The following is a 23,696-nucleotide window of genomic DNA, read 5'->3' as shown; positions in this document are numbered from 1 at the left end:
ACAGCATGCTGCAAATTCTATTTTGCATGTCAGAAGCTGAATATGTTCTTTCTAGGGCCTTGCTTTTTGTAACCAAATCCTAACTTTCCCCTAGGCAGACGGATTCCTCAGGTGGATTAGGGCAAAGTTAATGTGTTCACAGAGGCAACAGAGAAAGACTATTCATAATAAAATATTTCCCACAGTACAAAAGAAAGGGGATTCAATAGAAAAAACAGCTCAGGGCAGGGTGGGGAGGCCTGTGCTCCACTGAGGCAGGGACTGCAAGCAGAAAGGAGGTTGTATAGTGGTGGCTTAGCAGGCAGAAGACACAGCACCAATAAAGACAGGGTCTGTAGTGTGTGGTGAAGGCACAGGGGGAGGCTAGCCAGGTGAAAGGCTTCCCCAGCATGTCTTAGGCCCCTGTGTTAGGTGAAGCCAAGGAATCTGGAGATAATATCCTCAGCCAATGGGGAGCCAATGGAACTTTTCAAATAGGACAATGATACGTTACATCTCCTCCCATAAAAGACACAACAGAAATGAAGAGCTGGAACCAAATGAAGGCGATTCTAAAGGCCAGAGATGTGGAAGGCCTGTACCAAGGCACGTGAAGAGGGTGAAGGAAAGAGGTTTGGACATAAATTTCAAGCATAAAGTTGGAAGATTTGGCAATCAACTGGATGTAAGTGTAAACGAAAGGGTTGAAGATTACTTTAGGTTTCAAGTTACTACAACCAAGGATACGGATATTAACTTGTAAGCCTAAATGTTCACTGATTTTGTAATTAGTGGACATTTCAATATAGCAAAAAAGATGCTTTGTGGTAAAACCAAAAATCAAGTTTACAAGAAAGATAAAGCAGTCCTCTACACAACAAAATACATCCTCCAAACAAAAGCATCCGAAAACCTACAGAAGCCTACTTAATATAAAAAGAATGCATTAGAAAATATATAGAATCTTTTGAGTAACTGACTTTTAATATATTTTAAAAGAATGTAGCATATTTTCACAGGTAAAAATGGCTTAAGTGCTCAAGTCATTTTTTTTGGCAAAAATAATCAGACATTTTCAGAAGAACTGCCAGTAAGTCAGAGAGAGAAAACCTAAAGTCTCATTTGGATAAAATTTGCTAAAAGCAGAAAGTACTGCTTAATACAACAGCTTCTATGGCCAGAAAACCCACTCTCCTTCTGTGCTTATAATTATTAAGGCGGGTGGGGGGGCAGGCAGAATCCCACAAACTTCCATCACTCTGTGCCAGAAGGCACTTGTGGAACAATGTGCAGTGTTGGGGAGCAGCCCTGTTCCACCTCCAGCCTCTGACCAATCTTCCTGGTTACAATGATGTCAGATTGAATCTTTCAGACGTGGTACATCGAGTCTTCCTTTCTGGGAGCAGGGGTGGGCATGGATGTCCCTTGCTGCTGAGAAGTGAAAATGCAGCTGTTAAATCAACAACAAAAAGCCTCCTGTGAATAAGCAGGGACCCTCCAGCTCTCCAGTACCCCATAAGCTGGTTTAACAGAGTGAGCTTCTATATGAAAGTACCTCAGGCCTGCTACCTTTGTCAGCTAACAATCTAATGCTCTAGCATTTTAGCACTGTTTGGTTGAGGACAAAAAAACAAACTGAGTGCCTGTAGGTTCGGAGACAGGAATGAACTATATCTATAGAAGATGAGAGAGCCAGAGACAAACTGTTTTTTCACAACACTTCTAGGACCAGACCCAGCTGTGCCATTCAGATCTTCTCCTAGGTCCACTCTGCTGTGACTGCCTTATTCTGCCAGTGTTTGCCCTAGAAGATCAACTTCCCTTGTATCATGAAAAGCACAGACAGAGTCACAAGGGACCACAGAGATTACCTATCCAAAGGTTTATCCAGTCTTCTGGCAGAAGACATCCTGGACCCTCAAAAATACTTAAGTGGACAGTTTTAGAGCTTTCAAGTAGGAAGTGTATTGCATGGTTTCATGTACTGTCATGAAAAGGTCTTGTCTGAAAACTAATCTTAAATAAGAAATAGAATCAAGGGAGGCAATGTTAACTCTAAAAGCTGTTATCTTCTGCAATGTGCACACAGTAAAGGAGAATAAGACTTGAATACATGCATAGTCCACAAAGATTGGTCATCTGGGATTCTATAACTTCTCACAGCAAAATTAACATGTAATAACTCTTACACACAATTAGATTTAGAAATTACCTAGAACTACATATTTATTTTTGAAACAGGAGACTGTAATAGAATATTCAGTCGTAGACTAGAAGCAAAAACCCTGCTCAAAACCAAAAAATGGTAACCATGGAACAAAAGAGTTCAATGCCTGGGGACCCCAGAAGAAAACAAATGGGGGTAATTAAGATGGCCAGTCCAAGAAGCCATGTTTCCCTGGGAGCCCCATGTCATTGCTCTCAGCCCAGTCATATTACTCAGGGCTCTAATCTACTCCCCGCACCCTTGAATACAGCCTGCACTCCAAAATCCATGGGAGTCAAACTTAACGGGAGATAAGAAAAACCACTTTCAGTGCTAGGGTTGCATGGAAAGGGGATATAAAAATACACCCCCCCCAACATACATATTACCCTCCAGACAGAACTCATGGTTTTTAATTCATAAAATAATTATTATGTGTAATATTAAATATTATATATAGTAATTATTACCAAACATAGTAATTTTATGGGGAAATTACATATTATATTAATAGGAATACTTCAGATTGCAGATTATATAGCGTCTATGGGCTAGCTCGGAACTTAACTACCATTCACAATGCTGATTCGACAAGAAACTACATTCAGAGTCCCAGACAACCAACTTTCAAACTTTTGAAGCATGACACATTTGTGTATTAGAGACTGTCTGTACTTTCATGCTTGGTTACCATTTTGATTCCATGACTGATTACCATTTTGATTCCATGCCAGGCAAAAAAGTCCACCTGAACATCGTTCTGTGTACTGACCCAAACAAGATTTAAGAGGACACTCTGTAAGTAATAAACTTTGAGCCTCACAAGCCAGGTACTCCATGACATGTAAGACTGGCCATGGCTTTTACCCAAAGCATTTTGATTTTAAACAAATTATAAGAAGATATTAAAAACAAACAAAAAAACCCAAAACTCATGAACACAACATTTTGCCACGAATAACCCCTGTTCTATTTTACAGGTTCTTGTAGTTAGTTTTTTGGCTGTTATTAACATCTCTCTCAACTTTCTTAAAGCACATGGTGCCTCTATCACCCATCCTCTTCAACTGGCTTTGGTAGGATATAGATGTTCCTTAAATACAGAGGTAAAAAGTAATGACAGATTAGATACCAGTAGCAGCAGCTTATTGCTGGTTTGCAGTCCATCAAACGTCACAAGGCGTAACACGGAGAGAAGCCACAGAGTTTCCTTACCATGTGTATAGCCAACACCATATGCCCTATATCTTTATAGGGAAGTAGTCCCAAGATCCCACATGTCAATAATTGCTAGTGGTAGCTGTGGCAGCTGTGGTGGGGAAGAGTGGTCAGGAGGGAAGCAAGGAAGAGGGAAAGCAGGATAGAGTAGGACTGTGGGTGGGGACTCTAACACAGAATACAACTCGGGGCCCAGACAGGCATGCTGGAGCCCAGCATCCCGGAATACAAATGCTCACTGCTTTCCACACAACCTGCAACATCTTTTATAAGATTCCTACCAACAACCCTGTCTGTAAAGCTTTATTTCTACTTTGTATTCAACTTTTGTACCTCTGGTCTTCAATCTTGTTAAAAGGCATTATTATGTTTAAAAACACTCGGTAAATAACACTGAGGATTCAGAACCACTACTCCAACTGAGACAAGCAGAATGAAGGCTGATGAGCAAGATGGTCTGGAGAGGAAATGTCCCTTCTGTTTAAACTCAGTTACCACCATTAAAGGCAACCGGAGGGCTCCAGGAAAGCAGCACATGGTAGGGAAGGGTGCTGCACCAGGAAGAAAAGGATTCCCTTTGGAGAACAGGTCACTGCTCTGTGACCACTAACCATGTGGTCATAACCACTTCAGTTCACTTGAAGAACAATCCTTGCTCTAAGCCATTTACCACAAGGGGTTCTACTGTTTAAAATGAGTAACCCAGAAAAGTGCTCTGCAAATTATGAAATTAAGTGCTTTCATTATAAATTCAATCACATTCACACAAAAATTCCAGTTTAAAAAAAAATTGAACAAAACAAGAAGCCAAACCAACCCTAAATATTCCTTCTTCACAAGAATAGAAATGTTATTCAGCTCTGAGCTATAAAGTCAAGCTTGCCTAGTCAAGAAGAAGACTTTTAAGTTATTTTTATGCCTTTTCTCCTCTTCAGTTCAAGTAATATTGCTCATTTTGTAATATCCAGAAGATGGGGTGGGGAGGGAGTTGAGATTCACAAATAATAGAATAATCTTTAGAACTGAGCCAAGAATAATATATTAAGAAAAAAGTAAAAACAAAAACAAAAACAAAAATACCCAAAGATTTGGTTCAGATGCTTCACCTGCTCACAATTTTTGCTGTAAACCTCCTGGCAAAATCAAAATCTCAGGAAATTCCAAACAAATGAAACTCTAAAGGCAAATTACTTAGGGAAAATGACCTAACTTTAGAAACCTAAGCACACTCCGCCCATTCTTGTCCAGTTCTTTGCTTTTATAGAGGACCACCAAACCAACCACAAAATCATATGCTAACAAGAGCTTTGCTTCCTGCAAGCTGACAACTCTCTGGCTTTTAATAAATGCCTCTACTTCCTGTCAGCATTGGTCAGTCCCAGCTACCAAACCTATGAAGCTTGAACAAGGGAGAACTCTCTCATACCACTGATGTCTCTCATACTTGGCCAGCATACTGGAACACAAGACTAATAATCCACAGGGAAACTGCCTCTCCAGAGTGGCATGGTCTGTGCATGGCACAGAGGCAGGACCAGCTGATGAAGAGGAGGACTGACTACAGATGAGACTCAGCTCTATCATGCATCAACATAGCTGGAATGAGGCCCACTGAAATGAAGTCCAATACATGCAAGGCACCAAGAGGGAGGCACCAAGAATTAAACAGTTCTTGCTCAGAAAGGGCTTAGAATCTCACTGGGGGGACACACCACACACAGAAAATTAACACAAAAGGGAACAAAGAAAACAAAGTATATGCTAAATTGATAGTGAGTCAGTAACCCGTGGTTCATACAGTACCTATTAATCTGAAGCCTCCCTATCAAACAGTTTCCAATTGATGAGCCTTCAAAACAGCATAGCTTATCTATTCATTCAGATAGTACATATCGGGCACTTTCTATATGCCAGGCAGTATATTAGGTATCAAGAGATACAAATGACTGAAACAAAAGCAGTCCTGCCCCTTATAGACTTGACAGATTATTTGGTGATAAGTAAAGAGGCAATTACAGAACAATGGGTATAACTGCAGTATAATCACACATGGTGCTATGAAAGGTAAGTTCAGAGGGCCATGGGAAGACCCAGAAGAGGCACCTAACTTGGACCTGGGGAAAGGGGAAATCAGAGAAAGCATCCTAAAAGAGATGTCTAGGATGTGATCAGGAGGGACAAGCTAGGCAGAAGGCAGAATGTTCCAGGCAGAAGAAACAGCATATGCAAAGCTCCATGAGAAACGAAGATCACCATCATTTCAGGAACTATAAGTGCTTCTGAAAGCTGTACCAGAGTGTAAGGGTGTGTATATGCCTGCTCTAAATTCAAGAGCCATTTCTGCCCCCAGGTGGATAAATGAGACAGCTCAAAGTTAGATGAAAGGTGCAGCAAGGTAAATAAACCCTTGAGGAATTCCTGCAGGTGAGAAACAGAGAAGACGCCCATGAGTGAGACCTAGGATTAGCTAGAGAAGTAGGAGATATAAAAGGAAAAGAAAAGGAAAAAAGAGTCAATGAAACCAGGGAAGGGAATATTCAAGAAGCAAAAGTGGTCAACCATGTTAAGTGCCGTTAAGATGAGGATGTAAAGTATTTGAGGGCTGGCCTGTCAGAGGTGTCGGAACACCAAGGTCAAGAGTTTGGATCCCCACATGGGTCAGTCGCCAAAAAAAGAAAAAATCTATCCACTGGATTAGCAACAGGGAAGCTAATAGTTATCTTGTCAAGAATTTCCCCACAAATATGTATAAATCAATTATGTTTCAATTAAAAAACTGTCAAAAAAAAAAAAAAAAAGGGCCAGCCCGTGGCTCACTCGGGAGAGTGTGGTGCTAACACCAAGGCCACAGGTTCAGATCCCTACATAGGGATGGCCAGTTAGCTCACTTGGGAGAGGGTGAAGCTGACAACACCAAGTCAAGGGTTAAGATCCCCTTACCTGTCATCTTTTAAAAAAACAAAAACAAAACCAAAAAACTATAAAAAAAAAATTATTTCAGTGACTTGGTAGGGTAGAACCTAACTTCCCTGGATTAAGGGAGTAACTGGAAGGTGAACAACGGCCACAGTGACCTATTTATTTCAAAAATTTTAACCATAGAAGGAAACTATAGAACAGTGGCTAGAGAGGAAGTCTCAGAGGAAGCTGAGACTGTTTAACTGAAGCACACAGAATGGTAATAGAGAAGGAGGGGTGAGAGTCACTAAACCATTAGAGCAAGATGCCTTGAACAGGTGAGATGAGAAGGTGTAGAGAGCACAGATTTAAGGGCTGCTTTAGACAGAAACAGTCTCCTTTTTCCTTGTGAGAGAAAAGAGGTGGAAAGATAGCAGATAAGCTTTAGATCTGATGGCTGGAAGAAGCTGAAGGAGACAGATAGTTGTTTATAGTGGCTGGGGGACAGATCTGAGGTTAAAGACTGGATTTCTAGTGGCTCGATCTGCAAAACTGGAAGATTTCCTCCAACAGCACTTACAAGCCTGGGCCCAGAAAGAGAAAGGCAGGCAACTGGCCTGGTCCAGGGCTAGAATTGATAAATAAGAAGATGGGCAGAAGGGTATTGGAGAGGCAACATTTAAAGTGATTGACCATGTCCTTAGTTGTATAAGGATGGAAGTGAGGACACTTGTGGGGGAGGAGGAAGGAGGGAGGAACAGCTGGAAATCTGGATGAAGGAGAAAACCCAGAGGAGGGGAAGTAACTGAGAGAGGGAATGTGAAAGCCCAGGAGGCTGTGATTGCAGAGTGGAGCTGAATGCTAAGTCAAAGGCAGAGAAGGCCTCAAGGACCAGGGATGGAAATGGGAGAAAAAGAGTGATTTGAAGTTTCCAAGGGATGAGGTGAAGATGCTGGGTGGGCTTCCCAAATGGATACTGACGTGGCCTATGGGTTCAGCAGCCTTGGAACAAAAAGACAGTTTGTGAGCAAGGTAAATTAAGGAGAGAACAGAGCGATACAAAGGGGCCCATTTAAAATACAACTAGCCTAATATAAAGCAAGTAATTAATTCCCCAATATGGCAATTTATTAACTAGGAAAGCTTGATGGAATCCTAACGTACATACATGCATGTGCATGCAAGTGTGTGCATGCACACACACACATACACACATCCCATTCCAAGTGTCTTCACTCTCCTAAGCAAATAGAAACAAAAAGCATAATCAACAAACTAGAGGTCTTGTCTTATCCAGAATTTGGACTTCTATAAAGGATGCCTTTTTATAATTCATTCTTATTCATCTCCTTAAAAACAGGGCCTTATAACACTAAAGTCAAGGGTTCAGATCCCCATACTGGCCAGCCACCAAAAAACCAAAACAAAACAAAAAAACCAGTTGCCTCCGCCTGCAGGAGTTTGGCCACACAATGGCTATGTTTTAGCGATTCTGTCAAGAAGCATGTGAACTATCATTTTTCTACTCCGTACATCTATTTTTGCCATGTATGTTCTATGGTATCTACTCAGTGACATCCAAATAACTCTAAAATAAAACTGGAAAGAGAGAAAAACACACCCACACTCAATCATTCCCCTCACCATTGAAAGAAAAATAGTCAAAGCACCTTTTATTCTACTTTGTCATCCATTTGTAAGGGAAATCCTTCCCTTTTCAGATCTTTAAGTGATTAGTAATCAACAACTATTTTTTTTAAAACTATTTTTAAAAAATCACATCCATGGGGCCGGCCCGGTGGCGCACTCGGTAGAGTGCGGCACTTGGGAGTGTAGTGGCGCTCCCGCCGAGGGTTCGGATCCCATATAGAGACCGGTCCACTCACTGGTTGAGTGTGGTGCGGGCGCGACACCAAGGGTTGCAATCCCGTTACCGGTCACAAAAAAAGACAAAAAGGAAAAAAAAAATCACATCCATGACTACTTCTATGCATAATCTTCATTACTAGAATTAGAAAAAAAGGAAAAAGGGACAGATATTTTCATAACTTTAATAGTTTGCAGATATCTAGTTCTGAATGCTTCTATATGGCAAGGAAAGAGTTTTAACGAATATGTGAATGGAAAATAGGCAGCAATCAGTAAATCATTCAGAATTACTCAAGATGATAATTTTTGTGTTTAAATTTAAGTAACCATAAAAATCTCAGGATTTATAATCATATCCAAAGTGTTAAAGTGCCTAAAAATTAAGACCTATCACTTAGCCATTCAAATGTAAGATAATTATCAATAAACTTTATTTTAGACAGTACCTGACTTGAAAGAATTACTCGAAGCCATCCGTGTACTGAAAACTGCTAATAAACAGACCACATAATGGGATAAGTCAATCAACATCATTAAAAATATCCATTAAAATTCATAATGAATAAACAGACTCATTCTCATAGTGTCAGCTGCAGATCAGGGGGCCAGCCATATATTTTCAATGTGTTCTTAATAAGGCAGACTAACATCTGAAGATTCTTTTAAAAAACCTTTATTTTACATATTAAATACATTATAATTCTGCTTTTTGTACAGACTAAAGATGATCTGCATACATACTTGGATAAAAGTTATCATAAAAGTTATCTCTTCATTTCAGTGAATACCACGCTGCCTACCTACTAAGTGCAATGCACTGTGGTTGATGCTCTAGGGCTATAAAATTGACAAGGAAATAAACACCATCCTCCTGGAGAAGACACCTACACAGACGCCATCAATACATGATGGCATGAAGTCAATACCATGATGTAACCTCCACCATGCCACACTATTAGAAGGGTTCAGAGGCCATTCTGTCAGTCAACATGAGAATGGCAGAGGGAGCAGATAAAAAGGAAGAGAGAGCGAGAAAAAAAAAAAAATATTAACATTAATTGTATGTGGGGTGGGGGAGGAGGGTTAGCACTGAAGAGGGAGAAAGTGATACATGGCCCCATGCTTTCAAGTCTAGGTTCAACATGAGAATGGCAGAGGGAGCAGATAAAAAGGAAGAGAGAGCGAGAAAAAAAAAAAAAAATTAACATTAATTGTATGTGGGGTGGGGGAGGAGGGTTAGCACTGAAGAGGGAGAAAGTGATACATGGCCCCATGCTTTCAAGTCTAGGTAGTGTGACACTTGACATAAACAGAGAAGGGCAAAGAGGAGCAAGTCCCAGATTAGGGGTCCAGAGAATATACAAAATATATGACACTCACTACTCCTTGCTCTTCCGATCTCCATTTAGATTATTACCTTTGTTTTAACTGCTCCCAATCCCAATTAAATACCTTTTCCTGAGTATCCCCACAGCACCTGGGCCCAGGCCTATGAGCACTCTCGTTATTCTCAACTGGGACTATCTTTAGACAGTACTATTAAGCTTCTGAAAGGCAGAGACCAGGTTTGTTTTGCCCACCACTTATCTCCACTGCTGAGCACAGAGCCTGGCACCTAGTAGCTGCTCATGTATTTGTTAAATGACTGAATGAATGGACTCTGTCTGCAAGGAGCTTACAATCTAGAATAAAAGAGCAAATAAAGGATGGATGAAAAGCACCACAAAGAAATTGGTCTTCAGTTGTCAACTTTAATTTCGTGTATATAAGAAAGTATAAAGTAGCTATGCCATCATGCCACATGATCCGGGAGTGCTAAGACACTGAGCTGATTTTGTCCTTTTGGGATTCAGCTTTGGGGTAGGAGTGAGGGGAGCTACAAAACTTAGGACAGATGATTTGTTTTATAATGGCCTTATCTACTGCTTGTTGTAATTTATCACATACAACATAATTCTAAGGAATAAAAGATGTTCAGAAAGGATTACAGAAAAAGCATGTCCTACAACATAATATGCAATTTTGTTGCTAACAGGGATAGAGACCTTTAACAATTCCTTGCAACCTACATATTTTTCTTTTTTAATCATGGCTATTGTTTCTTTTATCCCTTGATAGAGAGGATAAGGTAGAGAAACCACCTAATCATGAGCTCACACACATGACAAATGGTATCATTCCTAACCAAGTCACAAAGCAAGTCGTTAAAAACATTACTTCTTAGATTTCTCAGTGCAAACATATTTGGACAAGTCATTCTTTTGATCAATTCCCACGAGGCCCACCCAATTTAGCTTCTAAGATGGTCATCAAGAGTAGTTCTTGGAAATAACTGAACATAGGACAAAAATACAGTCATACTCAGTTGCCCAAGGTGGAAAAAAAATGGTAGTGGCTTCCAACTTCCTCAAAATAGCAGAAGGGGGATGAAGAGGAAGAGGAAAAGAGGAAAGGCAGGAAGGAAAGCAGCACCTGGTTAATGATTTTATCCTGGATTTTACTGTCAAGAGCACTCCTTCAGGCCAACAACCCTTCACCCTTCTTACCCCTCTGCTTTGATTTTATCTAATAATGATGGTACATGAAACTACTTACAAAGATAAACCTCATGTTAGTTCCAATTTCTGTATTGACATCAAACTTCAAGAGAAAATCCAGCTTGGAGTAGGGATGGCAAACTCAAGTGACTCCAAGGGCCAACTAGTACACATAGAGGAGGACAGTGTGATTGGTTGTGGAACTGTGGTAAACTAAAGAACGCACAAGTGTCCATGTTGTGCCGAGCTGTGCACCTCGGCTCAGCCAATCACTGCCAACGTGGGCTCAGACAGTGTGATTTTCAGATTTTTTCAAGAGAGGCCAGAAATCCAGATTTGTATGTGATTTCTCCCGATCATAAACAATGACTAAAAATTAAACTCTTCTTATTTAAAAACATTTTGTTGTCTAAGCAAAATCTAACTGTGGTGGCCAATCCGTGTCATCTAGGTAAGAGATTAGAAAACTGGGCAAAGGTCAAAAACTACAAACAATCTCTTCATATGTACTAATAAATCAGGGAAGCTTAGCACAATCCCTTGTCTCTCTTTACCGTCATGCATTTGGAAGCTGAAGCAAATGACCACACTGCCACAGTGCTATTGTGAATCTGGATCCCAGGACACTGGAGATCTGGCAGAGAACATTAAGGGTCTGAGACCTAATTGTCCTCCTAAAACAGTTCCTGCTATTACAGACCAGTTGATGGTGTATAATAAATGGCACTGCATGTAAAGCATTTTGCACAGTGCCTGGGGCACAAAATAGAATTCAATAAATGTTAGCTATTAGTGAGTTTTATCCTGAACAAGGATAGAACATCAAGCAGACTGTGTTCTTCCATTTGAATGGGAGATTTTGGTCCAATTACAAAACCCAACAATCCTCTTTAGACATAAGAAGAATTTCAAAGGGAACTGCATTCATTCGTGTGGCATTCGGCAATCTTATAATTTGATTCATGCCCTCAAAGGGCATTTTATTATTTTTAAGGACATAATATTGCATTTTTAAAGTTTTAATTTGAGTTAAGATGAAATTTTAAAGTTCGGTCCCACTTTTAGATAAGGGGGATCATGGATCAGGCATGCAATGCTACCAAATTCAGCATCGTAAGTAGAACACATAAGCCCAATTTTCCCCAGAAGGGTCATCCCACCCTCTCGGCTCCTCATGTGACAATGTAGCTGTGAAATGTTAGGTGTAGGTTACGCTAGAAGGCTGTCTGGTCTAATCATATTTAACAGATCCTGTATGTAACTCCTCTAGGTCCCACAATAGTCAAAGGCAGACTCAGAATCTGTACTGAGGTTTTCTGAGTCCTCTATTTCCATTACTTCACATGTCCCTGGGGTATGTATGTTCAGGGTGAATGCTTAAGGGTAGTAGGGCAGCTTGGGACTAAAGCTTCGAAACACAACTATCGTGTGTGAAACTAATACTGGAGACAGATATGAGCCACTGCCCTCAGGAGCAAAATGATCTACAAACTAAGGGAACAGGCTGGGAGAGGTTTCCCAGCAAAGCCCTGATACATCGCAGGCTTGGTTTATCTTTTAGAAATCCTCTAGTATCAACTATGTCTTTTTAACCACTGGCTTATAGCAAGAGTTCCAAGCCCCTATGAAAGAATCTAATTGACTTGCTGGAAAAGCAAAGGTGTCACTAAGCAAAGGAATCAATGATTTTAAAACAATGTTACTATGCTTCAAACTGTCCAACTTCCAAAGTACTGAGAAAACACTTTTTTAAATGTAGCCAATTGTAGAATATAGATTGTGTCCTACATTCAAAATTTGTCTTTCTAGAAAGCATATTTCAATGGCAAAGGATATAAAGCAAGCTGTGAACAGGAGACTAAAATTAGCTCAGACCACAAATAACCTAACATACTTATCACTTCCTTATGATCAACCTACAAAAATCAAACATTAAAAGCATTTACAAAACTAAAGGTGTGATGCCAACTGAATCCTTTAACATCAGTTATATCCTTTCTTTCTTCTAAAATGGACCTGGCACGCAAACATTACCAAAGAATGACATTTCATTAATTTGAAGACAAGTACAAGGGAAATTACTAGAATTCAGTTTTGCCCTGTAAATAAAACAGCATGTACCACGCAGTTCTTAAGTGGTTAGAAGGGTAATAACCACCTCCTCAAACTGAAGATAGGAAATTTTAAATGAAGGCCCACGCCCATCTCCAGCTGCATTTCACACTGACAGCTAAGGACATACCAGATTCCTACTTCAAACCAAACTATGCCTCCATCTTCTTAAGCCATTTATTTCCTACTTTCAAAAGCAATGTCTTCCAACAAACAGTCTGTTGAGAAACACGAAAGTTTGTTGCCATCAAGCAGCGGAACAAGTTGCAAAAGGAGGCTTAGTTGACAAATATGCATTCATGAAAAAAAAAAAAAAAAAGAGTAGGTTTGTTCAACTACTTTTACAGTGATTCTCTCTATATGATAAGTTTTAAGTTTTGTATGATGTTTTAAGTTTTGTGATTAAGTTTTTTGGGGAAAATTCAAGCTTACAAAGGATGAAAACAAGTGGTTAACGATGAATATCGAATCTACCAACTGCCACTGTGCACTTTTCAATATTGTTATTCAAACTTTCAAAAAGCATTCTCCTTAGCAGGTAGAAAAATAAGGGAAAGTAGCAGACCTGGGTAATTATTTGTGGTCTGTGAACAGACTAAATAAAATACTGCTAATGGCACTAATATTCCTAGGATTTATTCAAGAAAATATGTCAACAGGATATGAAAGAATATTTAGAAATGCTTAGAAATGGTACCATGATAGGTACATAAAGGGCCCATTAAAACCCAGCATCATGGGGATGTAAATTCTCAAGGAATGTTCAAGAGGACCAGCTGATCCTTAGGTGTGGCTAAACCAGATGGTATACTGGGGACTGCCCCAGAAATTTTGTTTTGTGCCTATAAACCTGATGTATATTAATGAGACTTCCTGATCTTGGCACCATTTTGCTTCACCCCACCTCCAAGGATGATCCTAAAGACCCTGGCAACAGGGAGGTTATGTCCGGGTAGCAGAGAACAATAATGCTCTTAATTCAAAGGAGCTACTAAAATACAGTTTGAATCAGGGTAAAAACAACAAAGAAAACAATAACCCAAACCAAACCAAAACAAAATATCCTTCCCCCAAAAAGACCACTGGATACCTTCTTAGAGGCCCCTTCTCTCTGTGCAAAAGTTAGCCACACAAATATTTATGACTCAGTGAAGATATATTTTGCCTTTATCCTTACAGAAGCGAAGTAAGCCCTGACTATCTGAATAGTGAAGCAGTATAAAATCTAAAAGAGATAAATATAACAGTGACAAATGTTAAACCATCAAGGGAATGTAAAGCTAATTTACTATATTACACTAAATGCAGTTTGCTTATTCATTCTCTTGAGCGAAGTTATATTCAGAAGTAATTTCATCCTCAGACCTTTTTAAGTAACCCGTGTTCTTAAAAGAACTCCAACTATTTGGAATAATTACTTGATGTTCACTTTCCCATAAGCCCTTCACAATACTGTATAATCCTAAGTAACCAATACCCATCAGAATAAAAATTAGCTAAGCTGTTTGCTGGAATTTAGTGTGGCAATTTTTTAAATAAGATTATTCACAAGGAAAAGATGTAGCAATAAGAGATCCACTAAGAAAGAAAAAAGTCAGGGGGAAAGTGTTTTAAAACAGAGATAAGGAAAAGAGTTTTCCTTCTCTAATCACTAACTAATACATTTTTAAAATGTGATTTTGGAAACCTAGTTTTGCTATGCTCATCTCATCTTTGCAAGTGGTGCCGCTCACCCACAAAAGCCACAAACACAGCTGAGCCTTTTTCTTTTTCATCTGTAAAAGAAAAACATGTTTCAGTCTCTGGGAAGAAATTTCTGAAGTAAAAAAGGAAGAGCCAGGGACACAAAACCATTTGGACACAAAAGTTTACTTCAACAATGAGTGGTCAACCCTCAATAAGGACTTAGACTTTCCTGGCACAGTACTAGTAAGCGTAATAGGGAATATATATATTTCCTAGAGAAAATGCAGATCTTAAGTCGCTTTGCTAATAAGCCATCTTTGCTCTGAGTCCATATTACAGAGCTGACTTCTTGAAGCACTAATTCTGTCTCATTACCATGGGGTATCTGTAAAACTTTACTGTCTTGGTGGAATCATAAGCATTCAGAACTGTAAATCAAACCATGTCATAAATTGAAAATTAAAAAACAGGACTAAAAATCATTTATCAGTAGTTAGCATTATTTTGTCTGCAGTGTGACTTGTACCAAAGCCTGAAGATCAATAGATTTGGGGGCTGGACTTTTCTTTGGCTGTTCCAGGGCGGGGAAAAAAAAGTTTTCCATGTGAAATGGTCTTGTTTCCAGTTTTCAGACATTCAAAATTTACAAACTGTCAGTGAGATACTCATGATTATGTCAAGCTTCCTTCAAAAGGGAAAAGGCAGCAGCTAGTTTACTATGAAGACCATTTCTGTACAAAGGATAGCATTATCTCTAAAATGCTGGAGACTTAGGTACTTTCTTCTGAAACATGGAAAATGTGTAAACTATCATATTATTCAAATGAAGCTTAGACCAGATGTAGGTTTCCTTCTAAAATTACAACATAAAGAGCAGCTACTCTCCATGTACCTAGCTAGGGTTGAATCTTTTGTAAATTCTCAAGAATCAGTTCCTCTATCTTTTACAGGAAAAACCACCCAGTTGCTACTTAGAGAAAAACTGCAAGCATAACTCTTATGTCAGGCTTCTCATTTTCCCACAGTACTAAATCAAATGAACCCTACTTGTTAAAAATGTGTAATGCTTTTTGGGAAAAAAAGACCCAATTCTTTTGAGTCATTAACTGTACTCAAAATCCTCCTATAAATTTTTGAGCCTAACCGTACCCACCTACACCTTACAAAATTGAGTAACCACTGCAGTTTTTACAAGGATTACTTTAGGAACACTAACTTCTCTTTGTGAGTACATAAAGGACATTTATTATTTGACATGAACTTAATGATCAGTTAAACCAGAATCATTTTTACAAAGGATGAGAATGAAGCCCAAAGAAAGTAAGGGACCCATTCAGCACTGTTAATGTTACAGCTGAGACTACAACTCATACCCAGACACTGAGGACACTAGAAAAAGCAAAAAATTAAACTATTCTCTTGGCTCTAAGGGTAGTCTGATCAAAGGCCAAAAAATGTTTGCCTTTACCACTTACAGTTTGAAAAAAATCACAGACTTTGTAAGGGGTGTTACTTTATGGAGGACTATATTCGATATCTCACAATCAAAAAATATTTTACAAACCAACTACATGCAAAGCCCCTCCAGAAGGCTTATGAGAACAAGTAAAGATTGATGAGGACAGAATAATTCAACAATTGTAGACAAACATTATCACCTCCAAGTCGACTATTAAGTTCACCTCAGGCCAAGCACAAATTTGTTGGTAAATTTAAAGCTTCTGTGAAACAAAGTGGTGGTATCAACTTCTACAGGATAAGAATTTAAGCCTTTCTTACAAAGTCACTACAGTAGGCAATACTAAATTACCTCATTAGGCCATGACTCAAAATATGGTGGTTTACTCTGAGTGATCTCTGATATTAGTACTAATGGGGGTTAATCTATTTGTTTCTATCATCCCAACCTCCCACCTGCTCCACCCAATGGGAGTTGGGAACCATGTCCTTACACTATCAGGCTAGCAAAGTGCTGACAACCAATTCAATCTCAACATTTGTTAGGCACTTACTTTGTGCCAGGTGCAGAGGACTCCAAGAAAAATGAGAGAGAGAACATTCCTTGGTGACCTCAGGAAGCCTGGGCTCTAGAGGAGATAAGCCCGGGATATAAAGAAGATGAGAACTGGGCTTTAGAAGAGATATGTATCAGTTTGTATGAAAACATACAGGAGACAGAGCAGAACCCTAGTGCAAGGAGGCACGTGTTTGAGCTGGAAGGTACAAGCTAGACTAAGTGGGAAAGGCATCTGAGACAAAGTGTTGTGCGTGGGATAGAGGAATGAAAGATAAGGATGGGTTGGGAGGATACTGCACCTTCTGGTGTGGCCAGAATAAAAGCTACGTGGACAGGGGATAACGGAAACCTGGCTGCATGCTAAGGACTCTGGACCTTACAGGTATTATGAAAGCATTAGAAGTACCTACACAGAGGAGTGAAAGGCTCAGATCTGTTCTTAAAACAATTACTCTAGTGATGATGTGAAGAATATACACAGTAGGTGGGGAAGAATGTGGAGAAACTGTTGAGGTATCAAATTAATAGGTAATCAATTTCATTTCTGCAGTGTGAAAATAGAACCAACTGCAGTCTTACAGGCAAAACTTGAGATCCTAGACAACTGGTGTGATAGAAAGGATGCGAACCATGGCAATCAACCAATGAAATGTGGTAGAGGGAATTAAGAACTGCTCCAAAGTCCCTAGCACTCCTAGATACTCAAAACATGCACGCCAAAGGGATGGTGCCAAGCTACACTGTCTGGGAGACAATGGCCCAGCTGCAACTCCAATTTTCCTGAACATAGGCAGTATTAAGGAACATGCCCAGCCTATCTGCCAGTATTGTTACTGGAACAAATTAGCATAAACACTGTATAGGGAGGAGTGTCAAGTTGTGCAAAATATATATGGACTTGGGTAGGCCTCACTAAAAGTATTTGCAGTTAAAAAAAAAAAAAAAACAGTATAGAACAAAAATTGCCAAAGGGATTCTGCAACCTAAAAAGTCAGAAAACACACTATTTTTTTTTCCTTTTTGTCTTTTTTCATGACCGGCAACGGATGTCGCGCCCGTATCGGACCGGGACCGGCAACGGGATCGCAACCCTCGGTGTTGCGCCCGCACCTCGCTCAGCCAGTGAGCCGCTGGTCTGTATGTGGGATCCGAACCCTCGGTGGGAGCGCCGCTGCACTCCCAAGCGGCGCACTGTAGCAGTACGCCAGCGGGCCGGCCCACACACTAATTTTTTTACAAAAGAAAAAGAAAAGTAAAAAGGGAAAGAAAGAGAAAGGCAGTTATTTCAGCAGTTTATAGTCTGAAGAACTTCCACAGAAAATTTCTTATTCATTTCTGTCATGTAATTCAGTATAGCTTCAATTATATCATTAAATACCAGGTATTTTTATAGGTTTTGAGAAGCTGTTCATGCTAAAATGCAAAATTCAGTAGGGAAGCCAGGATCCCAACATAGATTAAGTGGTAGCTAAAAACCATTTGCTTTACCGTCATCTCCCAGCTGACTTCGGAACCATCTGATTTGGTTCACTTACTTCCAAAAGTACCAAAGTATTCCTATAAATATGCCAGTGATGTTAAATAATGATAGCAAAAAGTTCTTTCCTCCATTATTTCTGCCTTTGCTTCCAGTTAATTTAATATCAGTTCAGACAATTACAAAGGTCTTTACACCATTTCCAAAGTGGTGATCAGACACCTAAATTTAGTATACTCAAACCAGGGCTAAACAAGAACATTTAGATCTACTGGGTCACTCAAGATGACTAGAGCTTCCCAGTCTCTCCGCATCATTTCCGTTTGTCTTTTTTTTTTTTTTTTTTAAGTAAAGTGAGTCATAGTGTACAGATCTTTCTCCTCTACACAAAGTAGGGTGGTTTTTTTTCCTCTGAAAAGAATTGTATTTAAATATTTAAATAAACATTATTGGGAAGTTTTAATATTTGTCTTCCTGGAATGTAACAACATAAGCTCTGTATACCAGTACGGAATTTTAGTGAACTAGTGTTATAGCATGGTTTAACCTAGTCAGGTGTTAGATCGTATTTCATAATGAAAGCAACAATAAAAGCAAATGTCAACTGGAAGAGTGGCCCATTTCACAAAGCCTGACTCTAACATGCAATAAATCTTACCTTCAAGTCCTAAGCTGCTATTGCAATCTCCTTTATCTGACACAGCCAAAACATTCACAGTGAAAAGTAGTGAATATTGTCAGAAAATCAAAGAATTTAGAGATGGGATGAGACAAATAGCAAAACACCTGGCCCCAAACCTCTTAAACTACAGATGGAGGGCAGAATATCAACTATTCTTTTCATTCATTCAAGCCCTGTCTTCTCCCACTCTAGCTCACTAAAACCAATCCCCCTTTCCATATCTGTGCTCTTTCTTCTCTCCAGACCAACTCAAACACGAGGCTCTCCAAGTATAACTTCCACTTTTCAAACCAGATGACTTTCAATCGTTTAAATGCTAGAGAATTTTTAAAGCCATGTATATACACTATCATAGCTGACTTTTTATACACCTAGGTGCTTATTAGTATCTATGCTATTTATTGGCATTAAGGATAAAAAACACACTTTATCAAATTGAGCTAGCATAGAATCTTTGCCTGAAACATTTGTTTTCTAAGCTGCCACATTCCTCAGAACTCAAAAATCCACTTCACCCTTTGTTCTTTTCCCAATTGTTTCCAAGTTTTTGCATCTTTTTGTTCTACTTAGAAAAGAAGTTAGAATAGTGAGAAATGGCTACACCACCTTGTTTACAAAGTCTTAAACAAAAATCACATATTATTTTTTCTAATCACAACAGACTAGGCAAGCTCAAATATTATTTGTATAAGGCTGTCCTCATTTTGACATGCTATAAAATATTAATTTTTTTCAACTTCCATTTTCTACCAATCATAAACACATTTCTTTGAATTCTTGAAAAACAATGGTTTTGGTAAACTGACACTCACCTTGGAAAATTAGCCACTTTAGACCCAGCTCAAGGTCACCTGAACTCTACTGTTTTTTAAAAATGCCACAGTTATACGATAAAGAGCCACTTTTAAGCTTAAGAAGAAGAGCTTCTGATTTTTGTTATGGAAAAGAAAAATATCTGCATGGTAGAGGTGAGAAAAGTCCTCAGTGACAATTCTCTAAGATCAAAAAAAAAAAAAAAAGAAAAGAAAAACATCCAGGAATATGGCAATCCATTAAGAAGCTGGGGAAATCTCAACATCTTGACTAACTTGTGTGGGGTTTAAACTGTGGCAGAGAAACTTAAGAACAATGACAGAAACTGTCTAAAGACCAACACACTCCATGCTAATAACACAGTTTTAACAATGTGACAGGTCAGGCCACTCAGGCCTAACACTGCAAGAAATCAAATTCATCCAAGAACTTATTTATACTATGAACTTGTTGTTGCCAACTCAGTCAATTTCAGTATAAAAGACTTCCCCCAATGCCTCCATTTGTGATGTAATATATCATAATCAACTCCAACACTTTAAACCGACAATTTCCATTTAAAGCCACTTTAAACTCTATCGCATTAAATCTGATACAGAAAATGTCTACACATTCTCAAAGTCACTGGTGGAATTCATTCAATTAATTCAGAGAACAGACATGGAATACAAATTTTATATACTGATTGATCTTATATAGATTACAGTGGATATAAATATTAGTCTGTCAGAAGCTAATACACATTACAATCCAAGTGAAAAGAACCCTGTCAAATAAGGTTGATGTAAATCCACATGAAATCAAAGCTGCCAAAAAAAAAGGTTTTTGTTAGTGAGGTATACCAAAGAACTACTTAAAGCTTTTTTCCTTTTTAAGTGGAGCTCAAAATAGATGTTAATACTACAGCTGATGGATCTCACAATTTGCCTTTTGAGCCTATAAACTGAAAACAGAATAAACTGCCTTCTCCCTTTACACGCATAACAAAAATCTCTCTATTCTGTACATCACTTATTTACGACACTGAGCAAGTGTGGTTTTGGTTAATCCTCACAACCCCCACAATGGCATTTAATCGAGAGTACATATTTTCTCTGGAGGATTTAGCTGCTTGTGAAAGAAGACCTCTTTATGTTTTTTATCCAATATTTTACAGATGTGAAAAACCCTACCATCCAAACTTTTTATTTATGTCCCATCATAACCCACAAGTAGATGAGGACTCAGAAGACAAGACCGTCTTAGCCATGACCAAAGGAAAAGATGCTCCTGAGGCAAGATGATATTTTAGAGAGAGATACAATTTTAAACTTCCCTATTCTCTACCAGAAAGGGTAATATTTTCGCCCCAGTGGAATGGGTATCACAGGACTCCTGGCTGGAAGGCTTTTTAGCCTGATATTCTCATGACTTGATGCTCCTCCACAGACCAAATGTGTCTTCCTCTGACAGACCTTCCCTGATCATCTTCTCAAGATAGCCGGCACTCCACGCAGACACCCTCACCCGGTTAGGATCTTGTTCTCTTCACAGCACTTGTCACAATCTGAAATTATTTGCTTCTTGTTTGACTGCCCTATTCGACTCTAAGCTCCACTACGGATAGGGCCTCGTCTGTCCTGTTCAACAAATAACTGTGTCAAGTGCCTAAGCAGTGCCCAGCACGGAACAGGCATGCCAATTCATATCCAATAAATGAATGAACAGGAAGGGAGATAGGGACTGTCATCCTTGGGACTCGAATGCACACTGAGACTAGGTGAAAGGAAATATAAAAGAGGGAGTGGGTAGTAAGCCTTTCCCCCAGGAGACAAAGGAAGAAAGTCCGAGGTGGTCCCGTCCAGGTGACCAGGTCTACTTCATCTGTAGAAAGGTGTGAATGGAAGAAATACCTGATACATTTGCAGTGCCTACTTTGGTCTCATTCACTTCTAGGACTCCTCCTATTTCTAAAGCTGAGTTGACTTTTGTGGTTGAGTAGTAAAATGAAGACCCAAAGGATCGAAAGAGGCTGCGAGGCCCGGGCGAGACGCCGGCCCTCCCGAGGTACAAAGAGAGAGGAGGGCCTCTGTATTGGGGCCGAGGCGGAGGGCGGGGGGATCCAGAGGGAGAACGGGACCTGGGGGTCTGAAGGGAAGGTTCACGCGGCCTAAGCGAAGGGCTTGCCGCCGTCGGGACGCTCCCGCACCTGGTAAATGGCCGCCCAGTTCCCGGCCTTGTCGATCAGCTCGAATTCCTTTTCCATCTCCATGACGGGCCAGGGTGACTACTGCTCCTCCTCTTCAGCCCACTGAGCCCTCTGCCACTCTAGGCCGCGTCGCGTTCTTAGCCCCGAGGGCCGCTGCACGCCTCGACTCGAGCCGCTACTGCCGCCTTAGCCACCGCTGCTTCTTCATGTCAACCCGGCAGCCGGAAGTACGCCCCGCGCCTGCCGCGGCTCCGCCCCCGTAGCGGAAGAACCAATCAGCACTCAAAAACCCGGCAAGCACTTCCGCGGGGGCGGAGCCGGGGGAGGTGCTAGGGGAAGTGGTCTCAGCCCCGCGAGACGACGGGCAGTGCGCGCTCCCTCCTCCCCTCCGGGGCTCTGCGCTCGGGCGTGGCGCGCGCCAGTTGCCTAGACGACCCCGAGGCGCCCCGCCCGCGGCGCGTGGGCTTGCAAGGCCCGGAGGATCTTCAGTTGCAGCCTTTGTGGGGCCTGTTGAGTCACAGATTGAGTGAGCTTGAAATAGTCATGCTTATGCACCTTTCCAGCAGCTCCAGGGCCATGGCCTCAGTGCTCCAAGCTGGAGTATGGGCAGAGGGCAGCACGCTCCGCTTCCTGCCTCCAGGCTCTGGCCAGATGTCTGCCCTTTTTTCCTGTAACTTGGGAGAGCCTCATGATTCACCAGGCTACTAGGGGAAAGTCCGCTGCTCTCTGAGGGTAGTATCCCTGGCTGAAAATCAAGATTTCCGCTTGAGTGCTGCAAGAAGAAATGGTTGGGGTCCTGAAATGATTTTCCATATTTCCCAAAGTATCAAGGAAATCCTGCTCAGACTGAACTCAGTGGAGCACAAATTCTATAATGCATTACAATTACCTGGGAAGTATGTTGAATAATACAGGTTCCCGGATTCACTTTCAAAGGATTCAGACGCCTATGGTCTAGTGGTGAGGTGCAGGTTTCTATTTTTCGCCAGCAACTCCAGCTCAGCTAATTCTAATACCTGTGGTCCCAGAAGCACACATGAGAATGGCTGGACAGGTGGCCTTCCTGTGGGCTTTCGTTTAAACCATCTACCTCTAAACCTGGCACTTTATGTGGAGATTGTGAACTCCATGGGGTCAGAGAATCCAGAGGACCAAATCATCTCTGTTCCCTGCTCCCATTGCAAGCCTGAACAGAGCAGCTGCCTGGTATTTTCAGTTGAATTCGAGCTCATTCATTGAGTGCTGGTGGCAGGCACTGTGCTTAGCATTCCAAAAACCCATTCTCATTTAATCTTCACAACAGCCATCTAATATAGGCACTATTATTCCCATTTTATAGACAAGGAAACTGAGGCACAGAGAGGCAAAAAGCACTTGTCCGAGTAACACTGCACTTTGGTCAGGGTTCTAATCTGTTCTCCAGAGGAGTGCTTGCTTTGCAGCCAGGCTACCTGGTTTCAAATTTCTTTTTTTTTGTCTTTTTTCGTGACCGGCAACGGATCGCAACCCTCAGTGTCGCGCCCACACCGGACCGGGACCGGCAACGGGATCGCAACCCTCGGTGTTGCGCCCGCACCTCGCTCAGCCAGTGAGCCGCCGGTCTGCACGTGGGATCCGAACCCTTGGCGGGAGTGCCGCAGCGCTTCCCAAGCGGCGCACTGTAGCAGTGCGCCACAGGGCTGGCCCTCAAATTTCAACTCTACTAAATAGTAGCAGTGCAGCTTTGGGCAAATTACCCTTAATCTCTGTGCCTCTGTTCTCTCCTTTGTAAAAATGGAGATAATAAATGTGCTCACGGTGGTGTGAAGATTGAATGAGTACATATAACGCTCCTACTATAGAGAGTGGCTCAGTAAATATTAGCCCTCCGTATTATATACCTTCAAATAATAGCAAATGGAAAAGTAAATGGATCCTTATTGAATAAATGCTATTGTTTTAATTCTTATTGAATAATGTGACTGAGTATTCCATAGGGGGGAAATTAACAAGAGATGCCCATTCTGCTGAAAAA

General features: G+C 40.6%; 1 protein-coding gene across 1 annotated transcript in view; it reads right to left on the bottom strand.

Moving 5' to 3' along the window:
- PTPN1 (protein tyrosine phosphatase, non-receptor type 1) overlaps positions 1 to 21,951 on the bottom strand; it is a 65,714-nt gene extending 43,763 nt beyond the window's left edge. Inside the window, exon 1 of the mRNA XM_008565915.1 lies at positions 21,683 to 21,951. Coding sequence (XP_008564137.1) covers positions 21,683 to 21,745 — 63 coding nt within the window. The 5' untranslated portion in view covers positions 21,746 to 21,951. The remainder of the gene's footprint in view (positions 1 to 21,682) is intronic.
- Positions 21,952 to 23,696: the final 1,745 nt, after the last annotated feature.

Source organism: Galeopterus variegatus, unplaced genomic scaffold (assembly GCF_000696425.1).
Source record: "Galeopterus variegatus unplaced genomic scaffold, G_variegatus-3.0.2 Scaffold213, whole genome shotgun sequence".
Taxonomy (NCBI): domain Eukaryota; kingdom Metazoa; phylum Chordata; class Mammalia; order Dermoptera; family Cynocephalidae; genus Galeopterus; species Galeopterus variegatus.
The sequence above is the reverse complement of the archived record's forward strand: the minus strand, read 5'-3'. Positions and strand labels throughout refer to the sequence as shown.